Source organism: Canis lupus, chromosome 25 (genome assembly GCF_048164855.1).
Source record: "Canis lupus baileyi chromosome 25, mCanLup2.hap1, whole genome shotgun sequence".
Taxonomy (NCBI): domain Eukaryota; kingdom Metazoa; phylum Chordata; class Mammalia; order Carnivora; family Canidae; genus Canis; species Canis lupus.
The window spans coordinates 25,580,225-25,606,371 of NC_132862.1; the positions used below are offsets into that span (position 1 = coordinate 25,580,225).

Here is a 26,147-nt window from a genome sequence, read left to right on the forward strand (position 1 = left end):
TTCCTATGGCAATGGTTGTATTTCCTTTTCTCATTCTAATCACATCCTTGCTTGTATTGGAGTTTATTATCAAAGTCTTGTTTCTCTTACTATATCTGTCTGCCTCTTCAGAACAGCAACTGTGGTTTTATACACACAAGCCTAAAAAAACCCCAAACCCTTCAGAAAAGGGTGAGAAAGTGCTTGGTGAATGTTCTCTGGGTTAAAATAATAGGGAATACGTTGTACACCAAACTCCATTGTAAAATACAACAATGAGGGGATTAACACACATACATAAATGCTACATAAATTACTGTAAAAATTAACATCAGGAGAGATGAGAGCTGCCACTGATGGACTAGCAACCCCGGGCTGAAAGGGGTTAAGCAGACCTACCCACAATGGGAAAAAGCTCTTCATTGCCTTTATTAAAGACTAATTTTAGGTCTTTTGGTAATTAAATGAGCACAATGTTTATGCTCCATAGCTTTCTGCCCTGAGTCTTGGAAAATACGTGAAATTTCCAAGAATTAAAGTTTCCATTAACACAAGTGCCAAATCAGGAGGCCTGACCTGTGGGAGAAAGTACATTTGTCTTTGCTGGCTCCTATTCCAAAAGCTATAGAAAGATATTTACTATATAATCTTGTGCGCAACTGCTCTGTTTTATCCTTGAGACCATCTAGACGAGACCAAGAAGCTGCAACATTTCAGAAAGTAACCAAGTACTGAAGCACAGCCATTTGGGTTCTAAAGTGTTGACAGCGATCCCTTTTTTGGGGGGTAAACTTTTTCATTGGGGGAGACCTCAACTGGTGTTTTTCTTCTGTGGGGGGGGGTGGGGAGGGCAGGCAGAGGGGTGTGTGTGTGTGTGTGTGTGTGCACACGCGCGTTTGATTCCCTGAGAACCAGCTTTGGCCGGTGAAAAACGCTTGACCGTAGTGGGTTCCAAAACCTCTTCCACCTGCATCATCCCCGCTAGATGCAAATTTAATGTGACGTGAATGTGTGCGCACAGCTTGCACACCTCGGAAAACTGTTTTTCTGATCTCTGCATCCGGTTTTATTCGCTCTTAAGTGGCCCAGTTATCTACCCAGATTACAAAATAAGAATAAAAAATAATAATAATAAATTCCCTTTACGTCAGTGAACTTGGCCTCGCGAGTGCTCTCCTCGGAGCGCGGAGCCTTTTAAAGGCGAGGGGGTCAAGCTGGCGGCCGGGGGTCGCGGCTACTGGGGCAGAGCCGCTCCCCGGGTCCCGCCCCCCCGCCCGCCCTCTGCCCCTCCCTCGGGCCGGCTCCCCACCTCGGCGGGACGCGCCTCCCCCGCCCCTCCCGCCTCCACCTCGCCGGCTCCCGCGGCCTCCGAGGTCTGGCGCGCGTCGAAGCGGGAACTGGGAGGCCGGTTTGTGGAGCATCACCCCCAAGGTCCTCTCCCCCCAGCCCCTCCTGCGCCCGGAGCCACGGCCGGGGGAGTAGAGCGGGGCAGGGGGAGGGGAAGATCCACACCCATCCCCCTTCCTCGAGCCCTCCCGCGTCCAGATCCAGTTGCACCTTTTATTATTTTAACTCCTCTCCTAGGACGCGCGGCCCCCGGATCCGGCCCTGCGGCGTTCGCGGTCCCTGCACCCGCGCGCCGGGATGGGAGAGCGCGGGACCCGCCCGCGGTCGGCCGGCGGGTGGAGGGAGGTGCAGCCGCCGCGCCCGCGGCCCGGACTCTGTAAGTTCCAGCGCTCCTCCCGGGGAGGGGAGGGGGGGGCTGTTCGCATCCCCGCAAATGATTTAAAATGCCCAGCACAGCAGAGGTTTACAGTGCTGGATGCGCTTTTCGGGGCACGCTCTCTCCACTCGATCTGCAGCCCGCGGGCGGTCGTCCGGGTTTTTCCTGCAGCCTCTACGTTTGATCCCTTCGCTGTAAAGTTTTCCATTTATGTTATGCGTTCCGATGGGATTTTTTTTTCTTTTTTTTAAATGCAATCCGAACTTCTTGAAAACCTTAAATACTTCCTCATTTTCAAGTTACGTAGCACACCGCTCATTATTATTCTGTCACATTGCACTAAACATGTTATTTATACTGCGCAAGAGGCCACGGCCTTTTCTTTGCCTCCTTCTAAAAATAACGGAGGAAGGATTTCCTCTCTTTACTTTTAATACTGCTATAACGTCTAGGCAATAACTGGATCGTGATACCCAGCTGGCTTTCACTTTCATCATAGACGCCGCGTGTTTGTATCCTTGCCCTCCCTGATCTACAGACGCGGCTAATCTCAGAATTATCGTTGAGCCTTCTGTTTGCAGGAAGGCTCCCGGTTCTGTTTAAGGCTGTGCCCATATGTGTTCAGAACGATAAGGAAAATTGAAGCAGTCCCGATCCAGACCAAATAATTTCTCCGCGGTCCCAGAACTCAAGCACAAAACTAGATTCGTGTTGGGATCCCTAAAATCACACCTTAGCTTTGCATGGCACCTGGGACGTATAGACATGTCCCCGAATGCAAGAAGTGAAGAGGGGAGGACATGGGGGAGGAGAAAGTTGTCAAACGTCGTTTCCCTTGTGCAGGAGGACGTCCCGAGGGAAGGAGAGGCAGGTCCGAGACAGGTGAATAGGCTGGCTATGGTGACAGGACGATGTTGGCCAGAAAGAGCATCATCCCCGAGGAGTATGTGCTGGCGCGCATCGCGGCGGAGAACCTGCGCAAGCCGCGCGTCCGGGACCGCCTCCCCAAAGCCCGCTTCATCGCCAAGAGCGGGGCGTGCAACCTGGCGCACAAGAACATCCGTGAGCAAGGACGATTCCTGCAGGACATCTTCACCACCTTGGTGGACCTGAAATGGCGCCACACGCTGGTCATCTTTACCATGTCGTTCCTCTGCAGCTGGCTGCTCTTCGCCATCATGTGGTGGCTGGTGGCCTTTGCCCACGGGGACATCTACGCCTACATGGAGAAAAGTGGAATGGAGAAAAGTGGTTTGGAGTCCACTGTTTGTGTGACTAATGTCAGGTAAGAATGCAGTGGGATGAGGCAGGGATTGACAACAGTGTAGAAAAAAGAATTAAACTGCCTTGCTCTCCTATCACGGTTAATTTGTTGAAAGTGAAATAAAGCATTTGCTTTAGTGCCTTCGGGCACAAAGGAGTGGGAAAAACCCTAATCTAACACATTAAGAATCTTTTTAAATGCAGCTTTATGGATGAGGAGACCCTGAAAACGCCAGCGTTGATCCCTCCGGTGAGCTTTAAAAATACTGTATTGGTTATTTAAAGAATGGTTGTGGTTCAAAGGAGTCCACAGAGTGCCTTACTCAGAAAAAGCACACATTCAGTTTTCAGTATGAAAAAGCTGATGTCCGTCGTTCCCCCATCCTCAAGGAAATATCTCTTGAGCGACAAAAAATACTGTGCAAATGCTAGTAATATTTTTCCCTGACTTCTCCTACTCATGACATTTTCAGAAATTGCAAGGGAAATGGGAAAACACTGGTGGAGAGGTATCCGAGATTCAAGATCCACTAAAAATGAAATAAGTAGATATAAGTAAGCCCTTCTCTATCAAGATTATCTTAAATATCTGGCTGCTTGCATTGGATTCCAAAAGTAAAAGTTATATTGAGACGCAGAACTAGAAAAAAGTAGTTTTTAATGGAAATTGCGCCAAGTTTTGCCTGGAAGAGATTATAGAGAATTGACTAAATGTTGGAGTTTTCTTTACAAGCTTTAATAGAATAGGGACAAGATAATCCTCAGGTAGCCTAATGTTTGCTCTTTCTCTTACATTGTGTTTCAAAAGTAAGTAAAATGAATTTGATTTCAGCGATTCTCCTCATATTTTCACATGGCCTAAGAACACTTAGTTGGGATGATCTGTCTTTTAATTTGTTTTGTTGGAAGACAGAAAGAAATCATTTATATCAATTGCAAAAATATTCACTCTGAAGCGAAACAATGGTAATAATGCTGGAAACTTTGCCAAGACATTTTCTGAGTAATATTCCAAATCTACATAGTGTACAAAGCAGAACAACTTGAACAAGCACCAATCTGTCAGGCAACTGTAAAGAATGAGATCTTTACCGACCCTGAAATCTTCTGAAATTAGCATACCACTGCAAGAAGCAGAAGCCCAGCCCGTGACCTTGTCCGTCCTCGCACATTTCCTAAGTGACAGCAATGCCAACATATCAGGGAGGGATGTAGCATTTGTGTGCAGAAATCACACGTCACTGATTTCAGCTCGGATTTTGAGGAGAGAAAAATATATTGGATTGATCCTTCGTCAACAAGTAGATATTATTTTCTTGTCTTGAACTTTTCATAGACTTTTGTCACAAAGAAAATAAAGATGAAAAATGTGGGTGATCACCAGCATAGCAGATCCAAAGGAAACAATTAAAACACTGTAACAGGCATCTGTAGGGTCAAATATCATTATTTGTAATATTTCTCTTTAAGAAATTTACGGGCATGGATGTTGGTAAGTCACTTTCATATCGAGATAAATTTTTAATAAACATGCAGTAGACAGTCATAAAAAGAGATAAACAAAAATGATAAGCCTCGAAAACAAATGATGGATTTTAATTATAAGACAAGTATATTGGCTTTTCCTGTGAAAAAGAAGTCACAAGGCAGTTTGTTAAAGATGTATCATCAAAAGTGACATCCTTTCAATGCTTTTTTTTTTTTAAAGAATTTACGGAGTGCACTGGTTGTTAAAAGCTGTTTTAGTGCTAGCTCTTATTTTCCACCAAGATGTGTTCCGAAGCAGGTTCACTCCCCCGATGCTGGTGGGAACAATCAGTTTATTGTGAGAAATGGTGTCGCAAATACATTGAGACAGAGCTGATTTTATCAGAATGACAATTTTTAATTGCACTTCTTACCTAAAAAAAAAAAGTTACTTGACATATTTTAAGGTTAAAATCCTACTAATTATATTTCAATGTTATGGTACTATTTATAGTTTAATCTCAGCATGCAGCTTACTCATAACCAATTGTACATAATACAATCTTTTTCACCAAAAATATAGAAACAGTAAATCTCTATTCTCTCTCAAAGGGGATTTAAAAGATGCCTAATGATGTTCTCATTCTTTATATTTCCTTTCAGAAGTTCAGTGTCCCAGCATTTCATCGAAATTAAAAACAACTTATTGTGATGGTTACTCACCAATATGTCCAAATAAATTTTACCATTCTCATTTTAGAGTGGCTTACTTTCCCTTTCATGTGGATGACTTTCCAATATGAGTCAGAAAATAAACCAGCATTTTTCTTCTTATTCAGCCTAACTCCCTCTGTAGCAGAACAAATGAACAACTGCACATTTTCATCTTTTAAGGGTGTTTAGCATGATAGGTGTCCATAAAAGGCTGGGTCTTGCACTATATAATGTTTAGAATTAAAATTGTTCATAAAATAAACAATATGTAAAATATGACACATGAATAATCCCTCAATTGGTTAAAGCGAGACATTTGGGAATATTCATCGTCAGGCTGATCCATGAGGTATATAGATGTTATTAGAAAGCAGCGTTGGGTCCAAGCCTTTCGTCTGGGGTCCATGCTTATTCTTCGCCGAGTTTTTGGATCATACGACATCTGTATAGCTAGTGCAAAAAGTAATTATTGTGGTTTTCCATGAATCTTTTTGGCAACAAAAGGGCTTAAAAAATAAATTTTCACATTCCACTTAAAGGCTAATCAAAAGAATTATTTCTGCTTCCCCCTCACTGTGTTGCACAAAAGCACATGGATAGGTAACACGGATAGCCTGTATGTAGTTAACTGTCTGTAAAATTAAAGAAGTTTGAAATTGGCACTGGGGGCAAACACAGAACTAACCCTGTTTTTGTTAAGAAGTCACAGCAGTATAGGATATGTAGTTAAGTGAATACATTAATCTTCAGAATAACCAAATGTGGTGCATCTTAAGCAAAAGGATAAATCAGACTTACCTGAGAGCTTTTCCAGGTAAGTCTTACCTAGTTCGACCTTGGACCTACCAAATCAGTGTTTGCATTGAAATATGGAAGAGATGTGCAATTTGAAAAAGCTTCCCAAGAAAATACTGACACTTATTCTCTTTCCCTTTCCCTCTTTCAGAGCACCAAGCCAGAACTGAGAAGATTCAAGTTCTCATTAATTATTTGATCTTGAGACAGTCACTTACTAGTCTCTGCCTCAATTTTTTCCTTTAATATCCCAAGTTATTCTCGAGAATTCTAGAACAAAATGATACAAGAAAACAAAAGTTTTCTTTCCAAATGGCAAAACATTCTTTTTTATGAAAAATACTAGTACTTTTACATGATGTGTTTTATACCACCTTTTAGCACTATGCTTTCTTTGTATAAGATACACAATAAGTGTTAGCCAATGAATATGACTTTCAGGGTTGTAAATAATAAAAAGTTCACTTATTATTCAGGACCTTCCCATATGACTCCAGTCACTTACACTCAGATATGCAATGACTAATAAATATCTACCTGGTAGGAAGTTTCACCAAGTAAACTACGCCTTTGTGAAAGTATTTCACAAAATATGCCTATAAATACAAGTATGGGTTTATTATTTTAACTTATTATTTTAATGCTTTCCTATAAGTAGGTCCATCGTTACATGACATAGAAAACAATAGAACCGTTTCCCAGAAGTCTGGAAGTAGACGCATTCCAATGAGAGAGAGATAGAGAGAGAAAGTGCTTGTGTTTAGAATCAGACATTTGACAAGTTAAGTGGCCAAGTCTTTCCAAAAGCATTTAATAGCCTTTGGAGGGAGAAAATGGAAAATTCAGCTTGGCATGTTATTTCATTGTTCAAAATTTGATCTGATGGCACTATTTTTTGATGTCCTTCCTTGCAGATCGTTCACCTCTGCTTTTCTCTTCTCCATTGAAGTTCAAGTGACCATCGGATTTGGAGGGAGAATGATGACAGAGGAATGTCCTCTGGCCATCACAGTTTTGATTCTCCAGAACATTGTGGGTTTGATAATCAATGCAGTCATGTTGGGCTGCATTTTCATGAAAACAGCTCAGGCTCACAGAAGGGCAGAGACCTTGATTTTCAGCCGCCATGCAGTGATTGCTGTCCGAAATGGCAAACTGTGCTTCATGTTCCGTGTGGGGGACCTAAGGAAGAGCATGATCATCAGTGCCTCAGTGCGCATCCAGGTGGTCAAGAAGACAACTACCCCCGAAGGGGAGGTGGTGCCCATTCACCAGCTGGACATTCCTGTTGATAACCCAATTGAGAGTAACAACATTTTTCTGGTGGCCCCTCTGATCATTTGCCATGTGATTGACAAGCGCAGCCCCTTGTACGACATCTCAGCAACTGACCTCGCCAACCAAGACCTAGAGGTCATAGTGATTCTGGAAGGAGTGGTCGAAACTACTGGCATCACCACACAAGCGAGAACCTCCTATATCGCTGAAGAGATCCAATGGGGCCATCGCTTTGTGTCTATTGTAACTGAGGAGGAGGGAGTGTATTCTGTGGATTACTCTAAATTTGGCAACACTGTGAAAGTAGCTGCTCCCAGGTGCAGTGCCCGAGAGCTGGATGAGAAGCCTTCCATCCTGATTCAGACCCTCCAGAAGAGTGAGCTGTCCCATCAAAATTCTCTGAGGAAGCGCAATTCCATGAGGAGAAACAATTCTATGAGGAGAAACAACTCCATCCGAAGGAACAACTCATCCCTCATGGTGCCAAAGGTGCAATTTATGACTCCAGAAGGAAATCAGAACACATCAGAATCATGACAGCAAGACACACCTGGTGGTTTATGCAAAGCACTGTCAGACTGTACTAGAGCGGGAACACAGTAATTTATCCTTCTATCACCAGATGCTCATATTCAAGCAACAGCACTTTCTGTGTCAATAAACAGTAACACACAACATGGAGGATTCATGGCTGACACTTGTTTCATATGTGCAGTATTTGCAGTGATATGCTTCTATTGTGTATAGGAAATAGTATGCTCTTGTTTCTCTCAATTTGAAACCCAAGGATTACAGTAATAGGAATAGACCTTGAGTACAAAAGCTGGCCAAGGAATGACTCTGTGTGAAATGCTTAGTGGTTGAAACCACAGATCTCTCTGTTTCCGTTGGCCCTCTAGAAATGCAGGTAGGATGAGGGGGAACCCTAAAAGTGTGCTGTTAACACCTTTTGTATCAGCTAGTATGTAGCCCTCTCTTTTTTTTCCAGATACTACATCTGGTAAGAAGCCAGAGGTAAAAACTGCTTATCTCTGGCTGCTTCTAAACAGATTGTGTTCAGTCACTTACTTCTTCACAGTGACCTTTGCAGGTTTCCTCGTCCTCCTAATGGCAGCCTGTTGGCGGAACTGGGCAAAGAGCTTTGGAGAAAGGCTAAGAACATTCCTGTCTCATTTAGGACTGGATTCCCAAAAGTGGCAATTATTTCCTTTGGCTTCTCACTTCTTAAAAGCCCCTACAGGGAAATACTGTATTGAGTATTTTATTAAAATATTTTCTTCGTACTCACTGTAGTTTTGTGATTTCTCTTTCACGAAATTATCCCTATTCAAAGCTCAAGAAAAGAAAAAAAAATTTTAGAGGCATGTGAAAGAGATATACAGTGATAACACCTCTCAGACATTCCTGTCCTTGAAATTGGTTATTCCAAGGGAACTACATTTTTTTTGTTTCATTTTGATTGTATTTCCTTCCAAGATTTGAAATGTTTTCCTAGCTCTTCTATCTGAGCCTGATGTATCATGGAAATCACATAACCTTTTTTCTTTAAATCTCCAACCTCCTATCTTAAAACTATATGCTCTTCCTGAATTCAGGCCTGGCATATATAGCTTTAGCATGATAGCACTTGCTAAAGTGAGATTTTTCTATCAAAACTTGGTTTAATCATCCTTAGCTCTTCTTTCTTCAAAGAAGGGAAGAAGACGCAAAAAGAAGCACTAAGTTGAGAGACTGGGTTTATTCTTCTGTTTCACATAGTTGAACATCAGAAAACTGAGCTCTTATATGGCCTTTTACACAGGTTTGGGGGGTTGTATTCATTTTACTTCATTTATGAACATTTGAAATAGGCAGGTAATCATTAATATATTCAAATCTTATCTTAAACAAATGACTCATGATTCTACCCAGATGAATGGAAATTGTTTCTCGGGTTACTAAGTTAATCATTTCTGAACAATTCTAACCACTCCTTTGAACTCCAGACTCATGTATCAAGCAGGTACTTGAAGCTCCACCTAGATACCCAATATGCATTTAAAACCTGCCTAAAACCAAATACTCCGTTTCCACTAACAAAACCTACCCTCTACCCCCCGTCTTTCTTCCAATCAAGCCAAAACCTTGGAGTCATACTTGACACCTCTCTTCTATATCTCACATGCCATCTATCCACAAAAATCTATTAGGTCTGGTGTCAAACTATATCCAGAGTACGACCAATTCTCTCTACCTCTACCACTTCCCCAGAGTCCAAGCTGGGTACTCATTACCCAGTGTGTATGGATGTACCTACACCAATTTTCAGAATATTACATTTTTTAATAGGATGCCAAAAAGAATCTATCTTCAATAAGACTTAGCTCAACAGAGACTTTGGGAGGGATATCAGACTTCCTAGCAGTTCTGACACAGATGCAGGTCCCCCACTCTCACTCCAGGACAGCTGAGCAGAGCCAGAAGGCAGCTTCCACTCCAACAATAAGGATATGTATAATGCCTGCCTGCTGCCCACTGACAAGTCAATGTCAGTGGGATGGACAGAGGCTGCAGGGCAGGTAATGCTGGGGCGTGGTCAGTGGGATTAAAATACAGGATTTCCGAGTCTGATACAGAATGCCCTTGCACCCAGGGGCAAATCTAGATATGAAGCATGACCAAGTCCCTCAGCCCCCTTCCAGCTGCAACTGAATGCTAGGCACCAACAACCTAATGACCATCAAGTCAATGAGGAAGTCAATCAATGCGTTTGATGGAGCCGCCTATGTCAAGTCATGGCTCAGGCAGGGACATCATTCAGCTGGTGTCAGCCACATTGAAGAGAAGATCACATCAATAATTCTTTAAAATACAAATGTTTTAGAGTATTAAAATGATTTGAAAACCTATTTTTGCTAAAATACATTACGCTGGCCAAAAATTTTCAGGAACCTTTTAATTTAGTTTTAGGAAACAAGAAGATTCTGTGTGTGTTATTTTGATTTATGTATTGAATTTAAGTATTATATTAAATATTTAGAGTCTGCTTCCACCCTAGTCTTCATACATGCAATATTCTTTTTTTTTAAGATCCTATTTATTTATTTGAGAAAAAGAGAGAGTATGAAGCAGGGGCGGGGAGCAGAGAGAGAACCAGACTTCCAGCTGAGCAGGGATCCAGATGAGGGGCTTGATTCCCCAGGACCCTGAGATCATGACCTGAGCTGAAAGCTGATACTTAACCAACTAAGCCACCCGGGTACCCTGACAATATTCTTTTAAATAATGCTACATCACACTTCCACTTAACACCCTCCTATGGTTTTCTGTTTTTCTAAAAATGAGGACCAAAATCTTTCCCAAGGTTCATAAGCCACTATATTTCATTACTATCACTTGTGTCCTCAACCATTTCCACTTTATACCACACAGGCTTTGTTGCTCTTTGGAAAGGAGCCATACATACTTTCATATTATAGGTTTGCTTCTACATGGAACATTTTCCCCCAAAAGCCTCCTGGGTCTCTGCTATCATTATTTAGTGACTAGAGTACCATCACATGAGACAATATAGTATTATGGCTGAGGAAACAGACTCTGCAGCCAAAGTCTCTTGGTTTAAACTCCAATACTTATCATCTGTGAGGTCTTGACAAATTAATTTCCTTTGCCTCACTTTCCCTATGTATAAAATCAGAATGATTATAGTATCTACTTCCTAAGTTGTTATAAGGAGTAAGTGAATTAACACTATGAAAGGCTTAAAAGAGTTTAATTCATTTGCCCAGAACAAAAGCTTGAAATGAAATACTGTCTTGAAATTAATTACATTCTTAATAGGGTGCATGGGTAACTCAGTCAGTTAAGTGTCTGCCTTCAGCTCAGGTCATGATCCCAGAGTCCTGGGATTGAGCCCTATGTCTGGCTCCCTGCTTAGTGGGGAATCTCCTTCTCCCCACTCGCACTCTCCTTCTCAAATAAATAAATAAATAATTTTAAAAGATTACATTCTTAGCAAATGACTAGTTCAATGCATTACATTTCTTCTCTAGGACAGAGACAAAAGATCTTTGCAATGTAAATCTGATCTCTTAAATCTACAGCAGAGACCTTACATCTCCCCACTCCCAGTGACTTTTCCTGATTCTTTGATACCTGCCAAGTGCATATTATTAAATACTATAACGTGTAAAATACTATAATGTGTAAAAGGAAACATTTTACATGCAGAGGATATTTCTGGTTTTACATGTCTATCATTTATTTATTCATCCAGTAATATATAGTGAATGTCTGATATTTACCATCTGGCAAAAATAACTAGATGTGTTTCTTTGTTTCTTTTTTTTTTTTAGAAGAACCAAAAATTTATAGACAAGGTAGGTGCTGATTCTGCTCTAAAGTAATCTGAGATGGAAAGTATGAGGAAAGAAACACTGACTGATGTACCAGAATTACAGAATAGACACGTCGATCTCAAAATCAAAAATTAAGACCTACGCCTAGTTACTGAGCAGGCAAGGGAAGACAATGGAAGATCCAGATCTGTTGCACAGATAGCTTTGCTGAGAGTGAGGGAAGAAACTAGAACACTGTTCATCCTTAAAAATTATTTTTCCCCATTTTACCTTACCCCAATATCACAGTTTTCTTCTACAACTCCTCATCATTTGTCACTTGGCTCAAGACTTTTTGTGAGTAAAAGTCCTGTTTCCCAGACCACAGACATTTCTAAATACCCTGGCCAAGTGTTTTGGCACATAAGTATCTCAGAACCAGCAGTGACTTAAAGAAATGACCTCAGTTCCCAAAATCTAACTCCCAGAGAAGTTGTTAGCCATGTAGTCAAATGGGGGAGTATTCTTTCCCCTCCATTGATAGGAATCATTTTTGTTGTTGTTGTTTAATAATTTGGCATTTAAGGAGCAAGAAGTTTCCTCTTTGAAAATGATTTAATTATAGATAAAGAAGAAAGAATGAAAAGATATCTACATCTCTTGGGGTTCCCACTCCCAGCTTTTGTCATTTTCAGGATGTTGAAGGTAGAGGCAGAACTGAAATTAGTGTCTCTGAGGACCAGTGCATTAAAATAACCATAACAAATCCTACAGGCTGTTCAAGAGGAAACCCAAGGGCCATGCTCTTCCCATGATCTTTATGCACAATTCTCATCAATGGTGATGGGAATTTCCCCACAGACCTAGGAAGGAAGTGACTCTAATTACACCCCTTGATAACTTGCTGCACTATTCAAGTTTAAGTTCATGAAAATCTTAATCAGTCTTTAATTTCAGATCAAAATGTCACATTAGAGCCTAATTTCATGCCAGATCATTCACATCTTCATTAGTACTCTTTTCTTTTATTGTTGTCCGAGTTCTCATGAAGATTTTCTTGGCAGTATTGTATGACACCCTTCCCCTGACTCTAATACTCTCTGGGGTCATTTAAATGAAACTATTACTTTGCACAATGTTTACTTTAATCACTTGAGAAAACAAAAATATTAAGGCTGGATCTCTCCGTACTATGGGATTACTTTGGTTTGTATTGAATAAATATTGAAACAGTGGAGGATAAAATAGTTATCTGTAAAAGTGAAGTTAAAATAGATTTTTTTTTGAAAAGGGGGCTTCAATTATTTATCACGGACTGTTGAAAAAAAGCCCACATTCTTTAAGCATGATATTCAAGGCTCTCTGCGGTCTCATTCCAACACATGTTTCCAGCCTCATCTCCCAGCCTTCCTCCTCAATCCTGCCCCTGTCCTCTGTCCTCAACACCTTAGACTGCTTCAAGTTCACTGAATGCTTCATTCAATCTCTCACACAAACTGCAAATCTCTGGTGTAGAAATTTGTGCTTTTTCTGTCTACCAAAACTATAGCTTTTACAAAGCCTTTTCAAATCTTCCATCTACTTCACTTGTTCCATTCCATCATGTGTACCTCTGTATATTCATAATTTCATAATAATTGGTATTATATAATGTTTTGATATCATATTCACCTCTCCTCATTAGATTAAAAGTCTGTTCCCAAACTACTTACCACAGTCCTTTCTTTCACAGTAACAGAGTTGTTCAACTGTGATACTACCTTCTCCAGACTGTGACAGTTAGTTGTGGCCACGTGCTTAATCTAGGATCAACAGCCCATGGACAGAAACCAAATGGACCTCTTTCTGTTCTTGATTTTTAAAATCCTGAGCTTATATTTCTCCATCTTCATTTTTCTTCCCATGGGCCAGGCACATGTGTGGTGGACCCCAGCTTTCACCAGGCTAATAATGACAAAACTGTAAAAGCAAAAATATGGAAAAAGTCTGTGACACTAAATGATTTTGTGGAATAGAATCACACTAGCCTGGACTATCTACCTTTACACGGTTACATGAGAAAGAAAGAAATACGTATTTTATTTTAGTGATTTTTTTCTTTTTAGTTTTTCAAAATTTGTTTGTATATTTTGTTACTACACTCAAACTTAGCCTTTATCCTAAACAATACATGCAAAATTATATCAAATGGACTTGTAATCCACAGAATGGCAGAAAATATTTGCCATCCTCATATGCTACAAAAAACTCATAAATAATTTACATAAAACTCTTATAAATCAATAAGAAAAATACACACAGCCAAATACAGATAATTGGAAAACAAAATGAAAAAGCCTATTACAAAAGAAAGAATGCAAAATTCCTGTATATATATATAATATACTATATACTATATATATAGTATCCAAAAATGCAAATTATGACCACAATGCAACACCATTTCATACCACCAGAATGATTAATCTGAAAAAGATAAAAGTAAGTGTTAGAGACAAAAATGGTCATAATACAATGACAAAGGAGTCAAAACATCAAGAAGATAGAACAATTATAAAAATGCATGTGCTTATCATTGGTTATGTAAGTTTATGATATATAAAAATAATATTAATATATAATATATAAAGCAGGGGCACCTGAGTAGCTCAGTGGGTTGAGCATCTGCCTTCAGCTCAGGTCATGATCCCAGGGTCCCGGGATCAAGCCCCACATCAGGCTCCCTGCTCAAAGGATAGTTTGCTTCTCTCTCTCCTCCCTACTCATGTTCTCTGTCACTATCTCTGTCTCTCTCTCTCTCAAATAAATAAAATATATAACAACAACTAACAAGAGCTAAAAGGATAAATACACAGTAATGCAATAATAGTTAGAAACTTTTTTTAAAAAGATTTATTTATTTGAGAGAGAGAGAGAGAGTTGTGGGGGGGAGGGCACTGGGAAAAGGAGAGAGAGAATCCCAAGCAGGCTCCATGCTCAGTGCATAGCCCTACACAGGGCTTGATCCCATGACCCTGATATCATGACCTGGGCCAAAATCAAAAGTCAGACATTTAACTGACTGAACTACCCAGGTGCCCCAATAGTTGGAAATTTTAATAGCCCACTCTCAACAATGGATAGATCATCCAGGAAGAGAACTAATAAGGAAACAGCAGATTTGGACACAATGACCTAAGACATATACAGAACATTCAGTTCAACCACAGGAGAATACACATTCTTCACAAGCATACATCAAACATTTTCTAGAATAGGCTGTATAACAGGCCACAAAAACAAGTCTTAGCAAATTTAAGAAGATTGAAATTATATCAACTACCTTTTCTGTTCACCGTAGCATGAAAATAGAAATAACAAGAGGATCACTGGAAAATTCACACACACATGGAAATTAAACAACACACCCCTAAACAACCAATGGATCAAATAAGAAACTAAATAAGAAATAAAAATTTCTTAGGACACCTGGGTGGCTCAGCAGTTGAATGTCTCTCATGGGATCCAGGATCGAGTCTTGCATCAGGTTCCCCTCTGCCTGTGTCTCTGCCTCTGTGTGTGTGTGTGTCTCTCATGAATAAATAAATCTTAAAAAAATAAATAAATAAAAATTTCTTAAGACAAATGAATATGGAAACACACAGACCAGAGATTATGGGATACAACAAAAGCGGTTGTAAGAAAGAAGTTCATAGCAATAAACACCTACATTAAGAAGCAAGAAAATCCCAAATAAACAACTTAACTATACCCCTTAAAGAACTAGAAAAAGAACAAATTGAGCCCAAAGTAAGCAGAAGAAAAAAAAATAATAAAAACTAGAGGTGAAATACATAAAAATGGAGAGTAGAAAAGCAATAGAAAAGATTAATCAAACTAAGAGTTGGTTCTTTGAAATGATGAACAAAATTGACAAACCCATAGTCAGACTAACCAAGGAAAAAAGAGAAAGGACAGAAATTATAAATTTAAAAAAGACATATACAACTAATACTACAGAAATTCAAAGGATCAGAAGAAGCCACTATGAACAATTATATGCCAACAAATTGAAGAACCTGGAAGTAATAGGAAAAGTCTTAGAAATATACCATTTATTAAGACTAAATTGGGAAGTAATAAAGAATATGAATACAAATTGCTAGTAAATAGATCGAATCAGGAATCAAAAATCTCTCAACAACAACAACAAAAAAAAAACCAGGACCAAATGGTTTCACTGAATTTTAGCAAATACTAAAAAAATTAACATCACCCCTTCTCAAACTTTTCCAGAGAATTAAAGAGGAGGGAACACTCTCAAATTCATTTTCCAAGGCCAGAATTATCCTGACACTAAAAGCAGAAAAGGACATTACTAGAAGAGACAACCACAGGCCAATATCCTTGCTAAAGTTATCAATAAAATATAAGCAAACTGAATTCAGCAGCACGTTATAAAGATCATTCACCATGATAAAGTAGGACTTTTCCACTGGAATGCAAGAATGGTTCAACATACACAAATCAATCAATGTGATATGTCAAATTAATAGAATGAAAGAAAAGAATCATATGACCATCTCAATAAACAGAGAAAAAGCATTTGAAAAAAATCAACATCCATTCATGATAAAAACTCAACAAATTAGGCATATAAGGAATATATCTCAACATAATAAAGGCCATATGTGACAAGCCCAAAGCTAACACCATACTCAACAGTGAAAAAATGAAAGCTTTTCTTCTAAGATCAGGGACAAGATGAGGGTACCCAGTCTTACCATTCCTACTCAACATAGTACTGGAAGTCCTACCTAGGTCAATCAGGCAAGAAAAAGAAATAAAATGGGTCAAAATTGGAAAAGAAGTAAAATTGTCACTATTAGAAGGGGAAATGATTTTATATACAGAAAATCTTAAAATATTTTTACATATAAGTAAAATCTTTATACATAAAAAATTTTAAATCTCAACCCAAAAAAACCCTGTTAGATATAGCCATGAATTCAATAAAGTTGTAGGATTCAAAATTAACATACAAAAATTAGTGGCATTTCTATACACTAACAACAAAATTTCTGAAAAAGAAATAAAGAACTTGAATCAATTTACAATAGCATCAGAAACAATAAAATAGGGATCCCTGGGTGGCTCAGTGGTTTGGCGCCTGCCTTCGGCCCAGGGCGTGATCCTGGAGTTCTGGGATCGAGTCCCACATTGGGCCCCTCACATGGAGCTTGCTTCTCCCTCTGCCTGTCTCTGCCTTTCTCTCTCTCTCTCTCTCTCTCTCTCGAATAAATAAACAAAATCTTAAAAAAAAAAAAAGAAACAAAATACTTAGGAACAAACTTAACTAAGGCAGTGAGAATTTATGCTGAAAACTACAAGATATTGATGAAAAAAATCAAAGAAGTACAAATAAAGGAAAAGATATCCTGTGTTCATGGATCAGAAGAATTAATATTGGGATACCTGGTTTGCTCAGCAGTTGAGCTTCTGCCTTTGGCTCAGGGCATGATCCCGAACTTCTTGGATCAAGTCCTGCATCAGGCTTCCTCTGGGGAGCCTGTTTCTCCCTCTGCCTGTGTCTCTGCCTCCTTCTTTTTGTGGTTCATGAATAAATAAATAACATCTTTTAAAAATATATTGTTCAAATGTCAATATTACAGAAAGTCATATACAGATTCAATGCATTCTGTATCAAGATTCCAATAGAAGGGATCCCTGGGTGGCGCAGCAGTTTGGCGCCTGCCTTTGGCCCAGGGCGTGATCCTGGAGACCTGGGATCGAATCCCACATCGGGCTCCCGGTGCATGGAGCCTACTTCTCCCTCTGCCTATGTCTCTGCCCCTCTCTCTCTCTCTCTGTGACTATCATAAATAAATAAAAATTAAAAAAAAAATTTAAAAAAGATTCCAATAGAATTTTTTACAGAAGTAGAAAAAAATGTCCTAAAATTACTATGGAACCACAAAAGATCCTGAATAGCCAAAGAAATCCTAAAAGAAAAAAAAAAAAAAAAGAACAAAGCAGGAGGTATCAGACTTCCTGATTTCAAGCTATACTATAAAGTTATAGTCATCAAAACAGTTGTACTGGCCTAACAACAGACAAATAGAACAGAATCAAGAACCCAGAAGTAAACCCAATAATAAACTCAGTCAACTAATATTTGACAAGGACGCAAAAATCCTCCATGGAGAAAGGACAGTCTCTTTAATAAATGATTCTGAGATGATTGGAGAGTCACATGAAAAAGAATGAAACTGGGCTCATATCTTACATAACACACAAAAATTAATGCAAAATATGTTAAAGACTTGAATTTAAGACCTAAAATCATGAAACTCATAGAACATAGGAACAAAGTTCCTTGACGTGGGTTTTTGTAATGATTATTTTGGATATGACACCTAAACCACAAGCAACAAAATAAAAAATAAGCAAGTAGGGCTACATCAAACTAAAAAGCCTTTGCACAGGAAAAGAAACTATCAACAAAGTGAGAAGACAACCTACAAAATATATGTAAATCGAATATCTGATAAGGGGTTATATTCAAAATATATGAAGAACCCATTTCAACTTAATTAAAAAGAAACAAGTAACCCAATAAAAAATTGAACAAAAGACCTGAAGAGACGTTTCTCCAAAGAAGATATACAAAAAATCAACAGGTACATGAAAAGATGCTCAACATCACTAGTCATTACAGAAATACAAATTAAAATCACAATGAAATACCTGTTAGAATGGCCATCATCAAAAAGACAAGAGATAACAAGTGCTGGAATAGACATAGAGCAAGGGAACCCTTGTGTACTGTCAGTAGGATTGTAAATTGGTACATTTATGGAAGACATAAGAAGGATCCTCAAATAGAACTACCATGTGATCCAGGAATTCCACTTCTGGAAGTGTATCCATAGATGATGAAAATACTAACTCAAAAAGATCTCTGCACCTCTGTGTTCAGAGAGCATTATTTACAATAGCCAAGACATGCAAAAAGCCTAAATGTCAATTGAGGAATGGATAAAGAAGTTGTGGTATATGTAGTCCATAGAACAGTATTCAGCCATAAGAAAGAAAATGCTACCATTTGTGACAACACAGATGGACCCTGAAGGCATTATGCTAAGTGAAGAAGTCAGACAGAGAAAGATAGACACTGTATGATCTTTTTATATATGGAATCTTAAAAAAAAAAAAAAAAAAAACAAGACCAAAGACAAACAAATTTATAGAAAGAGATCAGACTTGTGCTTACCAGAGGTGGGGGTGGGGGGCAGAGGGAGGGGAAATTGAAGGAAGGTGGTCAAAAGGTACAAACTTCCAATTTTAGGATAAATATTAGGGATGTCATGTATAGCATAATGACTGTAGTTAATACTGCTGTATGATATACAGGAAAGTTATTAAGAGAGTAAATCCTAGGAGTTCCCATCACAAAGAGAAATTTCTTCTTTTCATTGTATCTATATGAAAAGATGTTTAGCTAAACCTATTGTGATAATTATGTCACAATACATGTAAATCAAACCATCATGCTATATGCCTTAAATGTAGATGGTAATTTATGTCAATTCTTTCTGGAAGAAGTATTTAAATGAGTGATATATGACATTCCAAAAAATATTCTAATAGAATGGGGCTCAGGGCTGGAGAGTTTACAAGTTGATGAACGCATCCACTGCTGGGAGAGATGTATACCCCAACTCCACAGGGACAGAAGCTCCTATGTGCAGGATCCTTAGGTCCTCATCCTATGTATCCCTTCCCCTAGCTGTTTGTCTATATCCTTTGTCATATCCTTTATTATATAAAAACTAGTAAATATATATTAAAACAAAAAACAAGTATTGAAGAAGATGAAGAATTTGAATATGCTATTAGTGGAAGGGTATTTTGTCATTAGCACCTTAAAGGACTGTTTGATAGGATCTTCGAAAACTAAATATGACAAACTATGATTCAGCAACTCCACTTTGGGTATAGACTTAAAAGGCTTCTGTAAGAACGTTTCTAGTATCATTATCAGAGCCCCAAACTGGAAACAACCCAAATGTTCATCTATAATAAGATGGATATATAAATTGTAGTACAGTTATAAGATAACATTCTATAGCGCAATGAGAATAAATAATTTACAACTACTCACATTGATAGCTATGTCATAAACACACTGTTGAGCAAATCACAAGAGATAAAACAGCCAACACAACTCTGTGGTGTTTACAGGTCAGGATGTCATTTACCTTTGGAGGGCAAAAGATAGTGCCTGGAAGATAGCATGATGGGGCTTCTGGGTTCTGTTTTGTTTTTTGAACTGTGTGCTAATTATTTAGGTGTATTAATCTTGGGAAGTCATTCACTGAGTTGTACATCATAACTTGTGCACTTTTTAATACCCACAGTTTCAATCAATAAAATTTTTAAAAAATTTTAGCACTCAAAATTCATTAAAGAGAAAAGTAATGAAAGATAAAACAAAAAAAAAATCTCTTAAAACTAATCAATATGGATAGAATTCTACTTTTCTCATTATGTGGTAAATGCACTGAATATTTTTAGATTAATTGACTATCAAAAGACCCTATAGGGACACCTGGGTGGTTCAGCAGTTGAGCATCTGCCTTCGGCCCACGGACTGATGTTGGGAGTCCCAGGATTAAGTCCCACATTGGGTTCCCTGCATGGAGCCTGCTTCTCCCTCTGCCTGTGTCTCTGCCTCTCTCTCTGTGTCTCTCATGAATAAATAAATAAAATCTTAAAAAAAAAAAAAGCACTTATCTGAAGTGCCCTGGGCCTCAGTCGATTTGAGCAGCCACCTCTTGATTTCAGCTCTAGTCGTGATCTAGTCGGGATCCATTGGATGGAGCCCCAGGCCGGGCTCCACAGGCAGGGAGTCTGAGATTCTTGACCTCGGCCCCTCCCCTCCACTTGTGCTGGCTCTCATGCTCTCTCATTCTTTCTCAAATAAATAAATAAATCTTAAAAAAAGAAAAACAACTTATCTTTATTAGTTTCACAATCTATTAGATTTACAGCTCATGCTGGAGCCTGAATACAATCATTCATTTAACTATTATTCATTAACTATTATTCAATCATTCATTAACTATTATTTATTTACCAACTACTCTGTGCCAGACACTGTATTAAATTGTGGGAAATGATAACCAAGTCATTGCAAGGTGCCTGTAGTCTAACAGATTATGTTTAATTATATTATTGCTATATTATTGTGTGCGTATATATATACACACACATATACTCTACACATATTACATATATAATACATAGATTATATGTATACATAATATATAATTATATTGAACATATAGAATACATATGACAACATATGAGACCTATAATGTATATGTCTTATATGTTATATAGGATATATAGTAACATATAGTATATATATATCATAGATACAATTATATATAATTACAATATATCAATTGTTTATTTTCTACAGCATATTTTTCACATAGGGTTATATTGAGGATTTAGAAAGAATCTGTGTTCAGCCCAGTTAACATCTGCAGTGAACCTTAAGCATATCATTATAATTACTATTATTTTGGCAGCAGCAGGACTAGCCCAGTGGTGTTCCCAGAGGAGTATTAACCAAAGGGCAGAAGAGAAAGAGAATCTCTAGCAGAAAAAGGACTAAGAAACCATGAAAAGGGAAAAACACAGGATTTATTCTAGATCATCCCCAAGTCTCCTAAGGTGTGCTCCATCTTCTACCAAAGACACTGGAAGTGGTTACTAGGCCATCAACATCTAACATCCCTCTTCCTCCCCAAGTTGTGTATCTAATTTCACAAAAATACATATCTTAGACCTGAGTGTTTAAAGCCAAAGAAGGAAATAAAAAGAGAGTCTATCAGAATTCTTTTCATATTAATCTCCTTTGTATCAGAGGTAACAGGCAAATGCAGAGGTTACATGGCTTAGGATTAGAGAGAATCATTAAAAAATTGAGTATGAGTAGGGTTTTTAGCTCAAAGTATAAGCTATGCTTTTAGCTGGTCTTGTCACAGACATTAAAAAAAAATAAATCAGAAGTAATTTGTTACGGTCCCATAAATAAGAAATATTTTCATCGGTGGGAAAAAAAAAAAAACCCTGAGGAATCTCTGGAAAACGTAAAGAAGATGAAAAGGAGCTGCCAGGAAAACCAATCAGGAGCTGAGCCATATTACCCAGATTCACCCAAGAGAAGGTGAAGACTAGCTAAAAAAGTAGTTTTACAACAAAGGTGGGGAAATAGCCAAAGTTCAGAGAGAGCTGGGTCTGGGAAGAGAAGCAGGAGTGAGGAAATAGCCAAAGTTCAGAGAGAGCTGGGTCTGGGAAGAGAAGAGACAGTGATCTGGGGATGGTGCAGGGCTGTGTGGATGTGTGCTTCTCTGCAGACAATAACTGGGACCGTAAGTTACCAGGGATCTGCTACGTGAGGTTTCTAGTGAAGCCACTGGGACTTTGGGCTGCAGATAACTTGGGCCGTCACAAGTGATACAGAGAGAAAGAAGATCTTTTTAATCCAAGGATTAAAAGGCTTATTCAATGCCTTTTGAAGTTTCCTAACATTTGATCACAGTTTATGTTTAAAGATTATGTATGTTGATACACTTTTTGACAGATTACAATGTTGGCATTCTCTAAGGGGCCTAAATTTGACATAGACATTAAATCTTTTTAAACAATCACCCAGGAACATAATTCAACTTAACTATATTTCCATTTTAGGTGGAACTACATTAGGCAGAAAGGATTTCTGGTGTATCTTTGCTCTTTGCAGTTGATTGGTGTTACCCTGCATTCTGGAGACAGAGTGAGATGATTTCAAGACTAGTACTAGGTTGTCCAGGACGTTGCAGTAGCCATGGAAATGTGCATCACTGTAGAAGCAATGTACAGAGAAACACATATAGAGAGCTTAATCTGGAATGCTGGAATGGCACATATCATAAATATAACAAGGAACAAGTGTTCAGTTAACACCGAATTTATCAAATTTAAATAAGCTTTCTGGTATTTGAATAAAATATTTGCTGTGTGCTTATTCAAAATAAAATTATTCTGTCCCAGATTTCCTTTTGCGAATCACCACTGAAGTCAATTGTATTTCATTAGGGGGAAAATGTGACTCTTTACTCTTTTAACCTTTCATTAGAGAAAATTTCAAACATACACAAAAGTGGAGAGAACAATATAATGAATTCCCCATATCCATCAGCCACCACAACAATGATCAACTTATGACCAATATTTTTTCCTTTGTTATCTCCTTAGGGTTCCTCCTCTCCTTCTCTCATTGAAGAGTAGGGGGAGTATATGACTCTCAGCATCATATATTTTTATCTCTAAATATTTTACTACATATCTAAAAAGATACAGAATCTCTACAATTATCAAAACAAATGACAAACCAATGACAAATGACAAACCAATGACAATCTCTTCATGTCATCAGCATGCTCCAAAATTAGTATCACCACAGAGATAAGGTAATGCTTATCTGCAGTGGCAATCAGAAATAAAAACTGACGGGGAGCCTGAGTGGCTCAGTTGGTTCAGTAGGCAACCCTTGAGTTTGGCTTAGGTCAAGATCTCAGAGTCCTGGGATGAACCTGAGTTGGGCTCCCTGCTCAGCAGGAAGTCCGCTCTCTCTCCCCTGGCCCCTCCCCCGTTCACTCTCAAATAAATAAATAAATAAATAAACAAACAAATAAATAAATAAACAAATAAATTTGACAGAGAAGTTTTTATATATTTGATAACACTACAAGGTAGCAACATGGAGATTAGAATATTAAACAGGTATAGAATGTCAGTCCACCAAGAGACTATAAGCGGTTAAGACTCATCAGGGCAGCCGGGGTGGCTCAGCAGTTTAGCGTCGCCTTCAGCCCAGGGCAGGATCCTGGAGACCTGGGATCCAGTCCCACATCGGGCTCCTTGCATGGAGCCTGCTTCTCCCTCTGCCTGTGTCTCTGCCTCTCTCTTTCTATGGTCTCTCATGAATAAATAAATAAAATCCAAAATAAAATAAAATTAAATTAAAATAAATAAATAAGAAATAAAACCGACAGGACTATGAAATCAGTTGTGAAACCTTACCATTGTTTCTTCTAGTATTTCTTGCCTTTTAATTCAAGATATCAACTATGTATATAACTATAATTGTTTTGGCACAATAATTAAATGTAAAGAAGAATATAACAAAATGTCATTGCTAAAGAAAATCGTAATCTAATGATCAGATGATGGATTTAAAATAACAATCAGAACCTGAGAAGGGCCATAAAAGTTGTGAAAAAAATAAAAGACTAAAAATTTGAGGATGGGAATAACATTGATATACCAAGATCAAAGGAGAGGAAGACTTCAAAATAGGTCCTCAATAATGGGCACTATTTCAACAGGTAGAGATGGCAAGGAGTATAATCAATTCAGAATAAATGACATTGATTCATTAATTCATTTAACATATATTTATTAAACAAGGAATGACATTGTGTTAAACATGGAAGGAACACAGCCATGAGCAAGAGAGACAAAATCCCTGACTGCACGGAGTTTATAATGTTGTGAAGGGGACAAGCAACAAAAAAGGGTAAAATGTATATATACATATTTGTGTTATATAATATTACACGAATATGTATATTTTTTAAAACATAAGATAATTTCAGTGGTATATAAAACAGGATGAAGGAGGGGCACCTAAGTAGCTCAGTGGGTTAAGCACCCGACTCTTGGCTTCGGCTTAGGTCATGATCTCAGGGTCCTGGGATCAAGCCCTGTGCTGGGCTCTATGCTCAGCAAGGAATCTCTCTCCCTCTGCTCCTCCCCCTACTCATGCTCATACTATCTCTCTAAAAAAATAAATAAATCTTTAAAAACAAACCAAAAAAGTGATGAAACAAACAAACAGGGTGGTATAATTGATTGGGTGGGGCAAGGGCAATCTCCTTTAGGTGGGACCATGTAGGAAAGACACTAAAAAAAGTTCAATTTCTTCTGAGGCCTGGACAAGAAGTTGCCAGGGGAAGCCAATGAGAAGTACAAAAGCCAGAGGCAGATCTTGTTCAGAAGATAGAACAAAAGCCATGTGCCTGAGGGGAAGAGCTTTGGGAGAGTCGGAACACAAAAGGCTTCCACAATACTCTAGAAGCAATGGGGAGGCATTGAAAACATTTAGTCAATGATTATCACAATCTCACACAGACTCCTACACCCATACGCATACATACATAAAGCTTATTCTGGTGGCTGTGAGCAAAGTGGTATATAAAGGGGCTTTCCAGGGAACAGTAAGAAGGGGTAAGATGGAGTGTTGTAAGAGAAATAAATGAGAGGAAGAAGGATGAATTCAGAAAGTAGAGTAAGGCTATATTATAGAAGGCTTTGAGTGCTAGGGTGGGGAGGTATGAAATTCATTTTAAAGGAAAGAGAAAGTCTCTGAGCTTTTTAAACAAAGGACAGGATTGTGGTTCACACTTTAGGAAAACCATGTCCTTAACAATTTATTGGATGGTTCAGAGAAAAGAGAATCAGGAAGGTCAGAGTGAAAGTAATTGCAGTAGCCTAGACAACAGATAATAAGGGTCTGAACTAGAATGAGAGTAGGAAGAGAATAAAAAGAGTCAGACACACAGGACATTGTGGGGGAGGAAAACTATGAAATGTTGAAATTGATTTATTGAGGAGAAGACAAGGGGCAAGGAATCAAAGAAGAGTAAGTATGATTTATGTTGGGGTTTTTCATCATTCAGAGGATCCAGGGTGAGGAGCAGCACGTGTGTGTGTGTGTGTGTGTGTGTGTGTGTGTGTGTGTGTGTATTTGGAAGACATCTGCATAGTCAACTCAGATGAGACCACAGAAGTGGATATTCCTGCCAGGGAAGAGAAGAGAGAAAATGCTAACTTGAGCCAGGAAAAAAATATGCCAAACTTTAGAGAGATAGGAAGAGGGAAACGTCTGTAAAGAAGATAGAGAAGTATAAGAAAGGCAAGAGAAAAACCTGGGAAATGTGTCACCAAAGCCCTAAAATAGGAGAACTCCCCAAAAGATGAGAATAAGTAATAATATTGAAGCGACAGAGAAAGTTAGAAAATAAATCTCTTTGAGTCCTTATGGTCATTTACAAATCATATTTCAAGGTGATTCAATATCCTGATTTGACTCAGATCTATATGACTCAGGGGGTTCGTCAGAAGCTACACACAGGCATTGGCGAACTGCTGTCAAACTCTTGGGAATTTCCATGAGAAGTCAATTAGTTCCATATTAGTAGACAAAGATATCTTGGTGCTCTCAAATGTTGAAGCGTTTTTTTTCACAGTTCAGAGCCTACAACCCCTTTCTTCCAGTCCTCAGAGCTTCAGATGGCTTCTTGGCTGTACTAAAGGGTTCCCCATTTCATGGAGTCTATACAAGAAACAGATTACATTTTCTCCAAACACTGTCTTATGTATACCACGTCAAGCTTCCCTTTCTGGTTGGGTAGAAAATCTCGTAATAAATTTTTGTATGACTTCCAAAACTTTGTCTACTTAAAAATTCCAATCGTGTATTAGAAGAATAACTTTGACTCTCCTGTTACTGGAAT

The 26,147-nt window shown here is 38.5% G+C and overlaps 1 protein-coding gene across 1 annotated transcript; it reads left to right on the forward strand.

The window, feature by feature from the left end:
• The first annotated feature begins 1,349 nt into the window (after positions 1-1,349).
• KCNJ8 (potassium inwardly rectifying channel subfamily J member 8) lies at positions 1,350-8,502 on the forward strand. Its single transcript, XM_072798740.1, has 3 exons — positions 1,350-1,702; positions 2,546-2,987; positions 6,856-8,502. The coding sequence occupies exons 2-3, from the start codon at positions 2,614-2,616 to the stop codon at positions 7,754-7,756; spliced, it is 1,275 nt and encodes a 424-aa protein (XP_072654841.1). The 5' UTR covers positions 1,350-1,702; positions 2,546-2,613; the 3' UTR covers positions 7,757-8,502.
• Positions 8,503-26,147: the final 17,645 nt, after the last annotated feature.

Excerpts from the sequence above, each read along its gene's own strand:
- KCNJ8 (XM_072798740.1), top strand. The coding sequence starts at position 2,614 with ATGTTGGCCAGAAAGAGCATCATCCCCGAGGAGTATGTGCTGGCGCGC. Across the intron at positions 2,988-6,855 it reads GTTTGTGTGACTAATGTCAG|ATCGTTCACCTCTGCTTTTC; the intron begins GTAAGAATGCAG and ends CCTTCCTTGCAG.